The sequence below is a fragment of the Panthera onca genome, chromosome D4 (assembly GCF_046562875.1).
Source record: "Panthera onca isolate mPanOnc1 chromosome D4, mPanOnc1 haplotype 2, whole genome shotgun sequence".
NCBI lineage: Eukaryota > Metazoa > Chordata > Mammalia > Carnivora > Felidae > Panthera > Panthera onca.
The window spans coordinates 85,168,742-85,180,975 of record NC_138351.1 but is presented as its reverse complement, the minus strand read 5'-3'; the positions used below and the strand labels follow the sequence as shown (position 1 = coordinate 85,180,975).

At 39.3% G+C, this 12,234-nt stretch overlaps 1 protein-coding gene across 3 annotated transcripts in view; it reads right to left on the bottom strand.

Annotated features, from left to right (window-relative positions):
* PBX3 (PBX homeobox 3) overlaps positions 1-12,023 on the bottom strand; it is a 220,004-nt gene extending 207,981 nt beyond the window's left edge. For 2 of the 3 annotated variants that reach the window (XM_060608661.3, XM_060608665.3), the window contains exons 1-2: positions 11,725-12,023; positions 10,712-10,785 (exon numbers count right to left, since the gene is read on the bottom strand). In XM_060608661.3, coding sequence (XP_060464644.1) covers positions 10,712-10,785; positions 11,725-11,924 — 274 coding nt within the window. In that variant the 5' untranslated portion in view covers positions 11,925-12,023. Of the gene's footprint in view, positions 1-10,711; positions 10,786-11,062; positions 11,177-11,724 lie in introns of those variants that run through there. The other variant, XM_060608662.3, reaches the window with a different exon arrangement.
* Positions 12,024-12,234: the final 211 nt, after the last annotated feature.

The following is a 12,234-nucleotide window of genomic DNA, read 5'->3' as shown; positions in this document are numbered from 1 at the left end:
GCTCAGGTTTTGCCATCTTCTTTGAATTATCAATTTCCACGACTTTCCTGGCCCAAGCTGAAAGATTCTGCCACCACCTCTGGCGCAAAGAGAGCCTGGGTTGCCACTCTACTATGGATGGGGCAAAGGGCAAATTACTTCACTTCCGAGGTGTTGGTTTCCTCGTCTACACACTGACAAAGTACCCACCTTGGAGGGTTGCTGCAAGTTTAAGAGATATCATACGTCATCTGCATTATGTGAATTTTTTCCAAGAAGTATGTATTATTATATTTTAAATTTCCAAGTGCAAGCATTTTTTTTTTTTTTTAATGCACTTAAAACACTTAGCACAATACCCGACACACAGATGGTCCTCAAGAAATGGTAGTAGTTTTTGTTATCGTCATTAAATGAATGGAATCTTCTGGAGGGGAGAGGTTTCCTTGCCTTTTCCACTCAGCTAGGTTCAGCAAATTAAAACTGCTTAAGGATGAACAGACTTGGCAATTCTACGTCTTGGCCATCAATTCTAACACTTAAAATTGAAAAGAAAAACTTTATAGGAGCAACTTATCTTTTTTCTCACATTACAATGGTTGACAGCTTACTTTTTCAAATTAGAACAATGTTTGTATTTCCAAAATAATTTTATCACTGAGTAACAATCAACTAACTATAAACTTTAAACTCCTAATATTCAAGTTAAAACAAAGTACACACAGAGTGTAGTTTCGTTCTAGAAAACCCTCTTACATTTAAGCCAGTATTTTGTAAAGTATTAGAAATTTAAGAGTGACATAATAATCACAGTAGCTAAAAAGCCATAAGGATAATCAGTCAAAAAGAGAATTGGTTTAATGTCAGAAACTACAACATTATTAGCCTGACTAAACCAAATGGAAGAAATGTTTCCTTCTTTGAACATAAAATGTCATACATTTAGGTAAATCAGAATCAGCTCATGTAACACATTAACAAAATAGAATTTATGTTTATAGAGTCCATCATCTCATTTCCAGACATTCCATTCCTATACATGATCACCGTCAAAAGGTCAAGAACCAAGAAGTCAATAAGTTCCCAAGGATATCCTCAATATCACATCACTGCTCTAACAAGTGGTGAGCAAGAAGAAATTCAGTCAAGTCAAACACCCACACCCCATACACAGTTAAAAGAATTTCCTTCATTTTTTTCCCTCTACTGATTCCAACAAAGAAATATGACGAGAAAAACTGGAGGGTTCTCACATATTTGAATAACAAGTGAAAATCTAAAAATATCTTCACTGTATGTTATTACCAACTGTATCACTGGGTTTTATAGTGACAGCCCTGTGCTATAATTTCTGAGAAAACCTCTACATAAAGCTCCATAAACCCAACCATTCCTGTAATGTATCGCCTTATCTAGCACACAATCATTTCAAACACAACTTTTCATGTTAGTATAATTTGTTCAAAAATGGTAATAAATACATCCATGAAGCCAGAGAAATCATTGCACAATCTATTGTAACTTGTTCTTACCAGTACTGACAGTTAATCCTAAACCTAAGATTCAATGTAAAAGAAAAATAAAATAGTCCAATATTACTTGGTTTAATTAAAGGTATTCATTATACACATACCTTTTAATGGACAGACGCTCCCAATCAACATTATAAATAATCTGGGCCAACTGCAGAGTAATGTCTGTGAACAATTATCACAAAACTAAAACATGGATAGCTGTCAGTTGGTGGCAGAGTTCTTGCTTTCATAATAAATATAAAATCAATTTCCTGTTCTAGTTCCTATTCCAAGTTGAAAATGATATATCTGACTATGAATTCCAACTACCTTCATCCTTAGTGTTGTTTTTTTTTTTTTTGAAAGAAGTTGGGGGGTGGGGGGGAGAAACTTATGACACCACCTAAGTCAATTCTTCTTCATTTGAGGACACTAATATAGTACAGGTTTCTACAGAACATCACATACAAGCTTTCCATTTCACTTATATACATATTTTTAAATGTAGTGATTCCCCCCCCCCCCCCCCATCAAATGCCAGTCAAGTTATTTCAGGAGTCCCTCTCAATAATTTCTCTATAAATTCCTACATGCAAGGCTTTGTATGTGTGAAAGCCTGTAGAAACCTTTTATTTAAAAAAAAATAATACTAATATGCAATTTCAAAAGCTTTTTGTTCCCATTTCAATCAAAAATAACTTCCTATGCTTTAAATGAAATTTTGCAAGTAATCATAGACTAATGAGGATTCATTGATTTAACTAGTTCAGGGAGTGTGAGAAGGGAATGAGAATTTAAAGGAAGCAAGTTATTTCATTTAGAAGAGCAGCGAATATGTAGGTACACTAAGTCCTCTTCACTGAGAAATGTAATCAGGACTTTTGTCTCAGGAGAGACTCTCATTGCCCTCTCTGTGTGCACATTCCTAACTCCCATTAACATTAACAGGCACCACACATGCACACCGAGGAGATGCCAGCCTTGGTAGTGAGTATGCACGGCAGCTGTGGTGACTAAATAATCCATATGGCTCTAAAGAGAAGTTATGGTTTACTGGGTCTAGAGTCAGAGCCACAGTGGTGGAATTCAGACACCAGAACCAAACCTCAATATAAATGTTTTATCCAAACTCTGTCCTATCTAACCATACCCTGGTAGCAGGGCAGAGTTTTGCAATTCTACTTCCAGCAACGGTTTATAACAGGTAAAAAAGTTCCATGTTGGAGGAAATCTTAAATTTTTCATAGGCCCAGAGAAGTTCTGTCTTTCTTGCAATCCACCATGCCAATCACAGTATTCATTCATGTGATCTCCCAACAAAATACACAAAATCACATAGTGGCTTTACAGACAGAAATATCGGAGGCCTGCCTTAAATCACCAAAGTCAGCAAAATCAGAATCAAGGACAAAACTCAACCCCCAACATGAAAATCAAATAATGTGGTGATCTTACACAACAGATATATGCTGACATGTAAATGCTACAGGTGTGTGAAGTGCAGAGCATAACCACTTATGCTAACTGTTTCAGCTTTTAGGTATCGAAGCCATAGTCTTAATGCTCATTTAATATAGTTTCCCGAAGCCCAAGTCAACTATTTATTCTTTCTTTCCCTCATAAAGGCAAGATTCTTGTGAAGTTCAGTTTAGTGAAGACTGCTGCACTAGCGCGCACACACGTTTACACTCTGAAAAGAAGTGATAACAGTTACTAGCCATGTTGCTGAAATTAGGCTTTAGAAAAAAGACTAGATGACACAAAATTCTTAGTATACTTTCATATAGAGAGAGTACAATAAACACTTCTTTGTATCTCCAATTAGGTCAATTAATATTCAGAAAAATTCTGTAACACCACGTTTCAATAATCATAAGAGGGGAGAAAATACACTGATGTTCTAGAAGCTTCTCTAGACCTTTCAATCAATTTTATTTATATGCAAAACCAAGAGAAACTAAAAAAAAAAAAAAAAAAAAAACCCAAACCTCCCCCCCCCCAAAAAAAAAAACAAAGCTCCTCCTGATGCTAAAGCTCTCAATTTACTGACAGGCAAATGGCTTCATGCTGCCACTTAATCTCATTTCTTGCATAATGCCCTCTAATTAGCATATCAAAGTGAATTAATACTTCTAGGGCATTAGCAATGGGGAAATCTGCTCCAGGCTCACAATAGCAGTTAAGAGAGAGCCAAGAAATCCTCAAAAACACCACAAACCACTTTGCATTGCAAAACTGTTCAATTTATTTATCCTCTCTCTCTAAACACTTTTACCGCACACTGTTTTACTACTGTTCACCAAACAAAATGATAATTGCCAAAGTTACCAGCATCTGTAATGCCTGTTTAGAATCTTAATTTAGATTATGTTGCAGATAATTTCTATATGCAACCATTTGTTCTATTATAAATGTTAATATAGAGACAGTGGAAATGTTGACATTCTCAATTAGTTAATTTGAATTTGAAATAAAATTTTATGGGATTTTAAAATTTATGAATTTTTTTAATGTAAAAAGCCACCTGCTGGACTCTGATGCCTAAGAAATGTGCTTTGAAAACTGATGTATCACATAAAACAAAACAAACACACAAAAAAAATCATTTTGCCATAACATATGTTGAGTCTCCCAAATAATGGTTTAAACATCATGAGGAATCATCAGGCTTAAAAGGCTTACAATGTATACCAAGTCCTCATTAATATGATCACACAAAAAGGGTTAGTGTTCAAAATAGCGTAACGTTTTTAAAGCAAACTGAAGAAAAAAAAGAAGTACAAAACTTTTAACAATAATTTCTATCCATACTTAATTTTAATTGTTTTCAGTCCTAATCAGCTACTATCATATAGTCAGTCCAAAAAAAAAAAAAAAAAAATACTATACCAATTCAACTTAAAACGTTCTTTCACACCAATTTTTTGCTAGACATACACTCAAATTTAGTACCAAAGCAAACTACTGTTACCGTCAAAACTACAAACATATTATACTTATGGACTACGTCTACAAAAAAATAAAGAAGAGATTCTGGTTACTATTCTACCTACAACAGCAATAATTAGAATTAAGTTTGAAGATTATTGAAATTTGTTTTCTAACATGTTCTGTGTCTGATGGCACAAAAACGATAGTTTATTTTTTCAGTGACCTGTTCAAGCATTACTTATTCATTTATGTGCTAAGTATAACAACACTATCACCTAGCTGTGATAGCAATTTGTTTAATTAGTTTCTATAACTTTGTAAAAAAAATCTGAGAGCCAGGTCTGGAAAACTTCGGCCAACTTACACTACACAGTGATGTAAATTATTTACTCTCTTCATAGTTAAAGACACAAATGGCCTATGAAGTAGGGCAATGCTTGAAAAGGTCAACATGGAAAGGGTGGTGTGCAAGCTTTGTTAGTCAGTTACTACCTAAATCATGCTGATCACACTGATAAATGGCTAAAACACAAGCCTGCTGAGAAAACAAATAAAACATTATTCTCACAGTGTCAATATTGAAATAATAAATACCTAAAGATGTCCACATGTACATGAATAGAGGAAAAAGAGTCTAAAATCTTTATTTAACTTGATGTGTTTGTGCTGACATTTTAAGTATTTATTCCGAATACATACCTCAATGGTATGAGTATAAAATAAAGTGGTGACTGATTTAGGGTGTGGTTCATGAAATGTGGTTTCAATTCTTTATAACCATACTTCATATAACAGAACTTCATCCTGTACAATGCCACCATAAAGTATCAAAATATAAATAATCTAAATGAAATGTTAAACTTAAATCTGTCTTGTAAATAGCCTTTTACAAAATTTATAAATTGAAAACTAAAAATACAAATGAAATTAATTAAAAGGGAAAGAATCACAGCATGAAAGATGTACACAGTTACATTTTATGAGAGCCGATGAAACAATATGCTCTTTGGGGAAAATCAGGGCTTCCTTTGCCACCGTATTAATACACTTCTGATTAGGAATAAAATTATGTAAATTAATAAAGTAACACAGTAAAGTCCCAAGTAAAAGACCAAAACTACACAAATCTGTAATAAAATGAACTCTACTAAAACTAAGGCATGAAAGAATTACTTGTACAGATCAAGTTAGTATTGACAAGAAGGTTCAATATATTTTTATAGGGAAGAAGAAAAAAGAGTTGGAAGATATTCCCATATTTTGAAGATAATACAATACTTGATCATGAAGTTCTAAACCAGTATGGTAGTTGGATTTTTTTTCTAGGTTTTCTACGAATACATTGCATGTGTTCTCTTAAAAGGAAGAGAGAGGAAAAGTAAGTTAGAAAAACAACAGTTTTTACATCTTCCCTCAATACCTCCTTAAAAGCTGTGGTGAGTTATACATACAAATCTATAAAAATAGATAAAATTCAATAAAAATATTCTTAAATTACTTTAAGGAAAGATTGGTGATAAAGTGATAATTAATGACATTTCTAAGATATACTGATTTTACATTTTTTTCCTGTTTAGTCATTTAATATTTCCAATGTAAACAAGACATAACGTGTCAAAAATTGATATGAAATTTAAAATGTTAACAGTCCATTAAAATTGGCTTCCAAATAATCCTAAAAGGGTGGGAGTTACAGAGAAAACAAGATTGGCCAAGTGTTGCTAACTGCTGAAAGTGGGCGATTAGTTCATGGGGGTTCGAGTTTCTCTTCTCTCTACATGTTTTTTATGTTTCCACTTGTCCATAATAAAAAGTTTTTTACAACTGGAAAATAAGTTCATTAAAATACAAGAATGAATCATGTATGGAACAGTGCATTTGCTTTTAAAAGTCTGGAACAAATAATGATAATTATATTGGAAATACTGCAAAAGTAACTTAAAAGAACATATGCAATATATACAATAACATTTATTCTCATATATAACAGTTTTCACCTTTCCTATTAAATTTTCACTTCATGGAATATTTGGTTTTTATACATTGGGAATTAAAGAATTACAGGGCACTGTGCAATGAAAAATGAACACATTTTATACTGAATCATTAAAAAAAAAGAAAACAGAAAAAAGAAGATTCCAATAAGTCTCGAAGCCTGTAGGGTCAGAATTAAATGGAGAGGTATTCACTGAGTTCACTGCTCTGTCCTTGAAACCTAGCCACACTGATAACACTAAAGATAAAAGGTTTAATCACATATATATCATATCCTAAAGGCATATAAAAACTCACATAACAAGCTACATTCTTAAATCCAGTTTTGATACCTAAAATTCTTATGACTCCTTCTGGGGGAGGAGGGTCCTTCAAAAGTAAAGCATTTTTAATAGTCATTTTCTTCTTCTCCTTAAACATAAAAAATACTTCAACCAGCCCAACCAGCCAAGCAGGCCTTTCTCTTCCCCTGCGGACACCTCCTGCAGTAGAGAAGTTCATTAAGTTTTATGATCTTCCCAAGTCAGTCCTGCTTATAAGCCTCACAAAGGCCACAAATCTGGCAAACCATCATGTATGCCATTAGACATTACTAGTAAATGAACGCTATTTAGGGTTTGTGGTGGCAATAAATCAGAGTTTGGTTGGCAGCTATCAACATAGAATATTTTAACCTACCATTTAGAAAGGAAAAGGTTGTGCTGTTTTTTTTTTTTTTTTAGTACAATTTTTTTTCACAGTATGCTTCAGTTATATACTAAAATGTTGCATTTTCATTAAAATTTCTTAAAAATACATTTCTTTCTCAAAAAGAACCATTTTGTTCATTTGAACTCTCATAATTAAAGGTTTGGGAAAGAAGGCAGATTTGTGAGGATGGAGTATTTTCACAAAGAAAAGTACTTCAATAATCAAGATTAAGGTGGCCAAAAAGATGTGAGGGAATGCACCAAAAGAAGTATGTAGACGAGGAGACCTCAGAGCATCAGGAATATTTAAGAAGAGATAGATGGTAAAATATGGCTAAAAAGTAATTAAGAGGAAAATCTTAACATACATATATAACTATCTCGCTAGTTGCGTAGTTTAAAATAGACAAATTTGTTGATTTTAAAGTCTATGACTTTTCAGTTGCTTTCAAAATGCATAATATATCACAATTCAACTAGTGATGACGTTTCTACCCCAAAATAATTGTATGATGAATTTTACAAAAGAATACATTTTCGAGAAAAAGCAAGCATCTCATAGTAAAAGTATACTTTCCCTACCTCTGAACAAGAAAATAATATAATTGTGGTAGATTACCCATTTATCTGTCAGAAAGGAAAAATACCTTTTCATATGTGGTAGGAGAGAAAAAAGATGTTTCCAACTAAATCCCTCATGTGCATCAGAACTGGCTGTGTTCACTGCCTGATCAGAAACCTCAAAACCTACTGGCAGATCTATAAATACATGGAATTTTTTTAAAGAAATGATTTTGTCTTATTTTAGGAGAAGCACAACTGAAATGACATTATCCACCGAAGTGACAGTTCCCCCCCACCTCCCCACCAGACAACCACCCCCTACCCCTCCATTATGCAGAATAGAGTCATCACATAATGTTCCGGTTTCTGTTACAAATGACTAGGTAAACTTTCTCCAGATTACACAGAATTAATCTCTGGATACTATATCATTAGATTAAATAAAATAATCTACAGAAAAAACATTATGCAATACACATATATTCTATATTGCTTATTTTATAAGTTCATGATGTTTCCAAAGCCTATCTGTGGGAACAGATGTGGGGAGGAAGGGGGGAGGCCTGAAATTTGCTGCCCTGCTTTCTTTGCTTTGGTAACACTAATGTCTACACAGATGTTTTATTTCAAATCAAGGATACTGTACTGGGTCCAGCGTCCCTGTCTCCTTCTAAGACTACTTTTGGAGGGTGAGGTGGAGCTATGGGTAGTAAGGGAGAAAGGAGAGGAGAGAAAGAGCTTCACCCCCATCAATCATTCGGTACTTAAATCCCAGCCCTCTCGAGCTTAGAGAGGCAGGCAGGAAGATGCCTCTGCCCAGACAGCCGCCTTTACTCTTTGTTGGCTGCTGGCTTTTTACAAAAGAGATAACGTGCAAACTTGAATATGCCGGCCAAAGCATAAAAAGAGGATCTAATTTACAAGTTATCACTGAAAGCCTCAGAAACAATTTTCAAAAGACAAAAATTTCCTTTGTCAGCTACCTCTTGCTTCTTAAATAGCAAGAGCACCACCAAAGCTCTCTCTGCCAGTAATCCCAGACTCTGAAAAGACTTGTTTCTTTTTCGTAACTCACCTTTGACATGAGGCTGACTATACTTTCCTTTCAGAATGGTGTAACTAAGTCTTGTGCAAATAAGCAACTAGAGGACTTATGCCTCCTAATTGAATTCTGCCTGCTGCTAAATGTCTAAACAAGAAAAGCAGTTTGCTGGGTTTGGTTCTCAAGCTGGCTAGGCCAAAACTTTAAAAGGGCAAAAAAAAAAAAAAAAAAAAAAAAAAATGATAAATACATACATACATACATACATACGTACACACAAATAACGAGAAGGGGGTGATAGGGGAAGAATATCAATCCCCTCTCCCTAGTAATATAATGCCCTGTGAGTTGAATCAATCTTAATATTCACAACATAGTCAATACCCCAGTGCTTAGCTGTCAGCAGAAACTGAAGTGGAGCCCTGATAGCAAGAAAATCCTTGGACATTAAGCAACATAATTTACTGAGAATTGTACACTTTCAGGCTTCTAAACTAAAAATCTTCAAGATTTAATGTTTGGTGTCTTATTTTATAGTCAGATAAAAATTATCTACCATTTTAAATCACATTGCTTGCTAAAAGATGGCTAAAAATCAACACATAGTAAAAGTTAGGAATTTAAAATGCCTGTGGTTTTCAAAATGTAAAATATACCTTAAAAGGTATCACTCAACATTTACAAACCATGAATGACTATGTGAATGAAAAGCAGGAAAACTATCTTTAAGGATCTCAATATTTTCTGTTACTTATGGTCTTAGCATATATTTTAAAAGGTGCCAAAAACCCATCATCTTCTCTTGATTACTTTTAGAATCAGAATAGCATTGCAGAGTGAAAAATCTGTTTAAAAGGAGGGCAACTCTCCTACCAACAAACCAGTATATTTTGTGTGCTATTATTTGTACACTCGATTTAAACACAATGACATTTAATCTTTTAAACAGCATCATTTGGATATTGCTATATCCTGAACTTTTCACTTTCTCTTCTTTGCCTGAAGTTAAAAAACAGCAACTTTATAATACCATATAGCCAACACAAACACACACACACACACACACACCCCAACAGTAAAGCTTGTTTAATGCACTTATTTGCCATATACAGGGCAGATAATGCCAAATTGGAACTAAAACATCTAGATTAAATTTCCAATTCCATTTGAGTCACTACTACCACCTCAAGACTAAAATACCCTTAATTTTAAAAAGTCTAACAAGAAAATTAAATTGAAGTGAATTGCCAGAAATTTGTTTAATGTGTTCTTGTAGTTTTTATTTCAGCACTTCTGCAAAACCTGTCTTCTCCTGCATTCCCTGCCTTGGACACTTCAAAAATTGTTTAATCTGCAACTGTGAACCTTTTTCTACTTTACAAAATATATTAAACATATTTACAGTGTAATGACTTCAAGCATAAAATTTAATGAAAGTACTAATAGATGTAATACATTGAACATGCCTAAACACATCATTACCCTTTCTGGGTCCTTAAAAGTAGCCTTCCCAACTAAAACACTAATTCAAACATCCTACTGGAGTCCGTTCAATTGAGTCTATTCTTCTATTTGTGGAGCTGAAGCTTAGGGCTGTCTAAGTAAAACAAAGTTCGGGCGATGCTTCTCCCGGGGACTCGGTCCCTGGCATCCAGTCTCCCGTTGCTCCTTTTAAAAACTGACACACAAACGAGGCGAAAGGAGCGGGAGAGGGCGGCTGGTGCTCTGGGCCCCCTCCCAGCCCGCAGCCAGGGGCGGCCGCCTGGGGACAGCGACCCAGCCCCGTCCGCATCTACACTTCATTTTATACCAGGAGCGGAATTGAGAAATCGACTCCAGATTTATTGCAGTTTTTTCTCAAGACCAGGAGGTGGGAAGCAGAGAATGATCAAAGATGGCGGTGCCCAAAAGCAGCAGCTCTCAACTGGAGAGTGGAAGGAGTAGCTCTGACCCCACCTCGGGGGTCTCCAGGCCCACTGTGGGGCGTAGCCTCTTACCTGTTTTCTCTTTGATCTCACACAGGACGCTGAAGAGCGCGGGTTTCATTCTGTGACAGTTCAGGGCATGTTTCCTAAAAAACAAATAGCAAAACACAAAGGTATTAGCATCACCTATGGAATAATATGGCGCCTTCCTTTAAGTTAGACCCAAGATTTAATTCCGGCCCTCTATTTTGGAAGGCTCCTTGGAACCACGGCAAGTCAACAGAAACTCAAGTTGACTAGTTAGCGACAGCCCGCAAGCTCCGGCGGCTAAAGCTCCAGCCCGAACGAGGCGCGACCCATCTGCCCGGCAGGCAGCAGCCTCGGCGACCGCAGGGCGCGAACCCGCGCGGGGAGCCTGGATACCCCGGCAGACGGCGGCGACCCGGGGGAGGGGACGGCGCGGCGGGGCTCCCGCGTCAGCCCTCCACAGGGGGGGCGGGCGCGGCGCGGGCGCCCGGCCGACTGCGGCCAGCGGGCGGTGACAGCTCGGCAAAGTTTGCGAGGCGGCCCTCCCTTCCCCGAGAACTTGGCCGCCCGCACCCGGACCCGCCAGGGAACCGCCCATCGCCCCGCGCCCGCCCGGCTGGGGCGGCCGCCCGCACAGCGAGGGCGTCCCGCGGCCAGTGGAGCCCTGCACCGCGACTCCCGGCCGGAGGAGAAAGTTGCACTTCCCGCAAGTGCGGCCCCGGGCCCTCTTGGGGCGGCGTGCACGGGGTCCAGGCGGGAGGTTTGAATCCGTGGGAGGGGGCCGGGCTGCCAGAGGGCCAGGCGAGGGAGGGCGAGAAAACCACAAAATCCGCGCGGCACCAAGTCCGTCCCAAGCCCCGAGAGCAACTTTGCCGACTCCCGCCCGCGTCGAGGGGTGAGGGCAAGTCCCCCCGAGGCCCGGGCTGGCGGGCGATTTGCGGAGAAAGTTCCCTGCCCGGGGCTGAGGCCCCTGCCCCGGGCGCCACCCCGGGCCGCGACTCGGCCGCGGGCCCGGCTCCCGCACACACACAAAAGATGCTTAATGAGACGACACCAACTTTGCTTGCGCCTCGTCCAAGCTCTGGTCGGTGATGGTCATGATCTGGTGGAGGATGTCGCCGATGTCCTGCTTCCTGCCGTCGCCGTCCGCCCCTTCGTGGCCGTGCGGGGGAGGCGGCAGGGCCATGCCCCCCTGCACCGAGTGGCCGGCCAGGTTCACCCCGGCCAGAGTCTGCAGCATCCTGGATTGATCGTCCATCCCGCCGCGCGCGGGCGGGAGCGGGCGGCGGCGGCGGCTGAGGCGAAGGCTGAGGCGGCGGCGGCGGCGGCGGCGGCGGCGGCGACGAGGGAGGAGAAGAAAAGAGGGGGAGGGGGAGGGGGAGGCGGCCGCGCGCTCCCCGCCCGCGCGGGGAGGGGGCGGCCCGGCCGGCGGGGCCCGCGGCTGAGGCGGTGCGGACGGGCGCCCGGCTCCGGCTTCCGCCCCCGCCGAAGCTCAGGAGAAGCGCCGGGCGGAAGCGCCGGGCTCCGCGGCGGTGGCGGAGGCGGAGGCAGCGGCGCCCGCTGCCCTC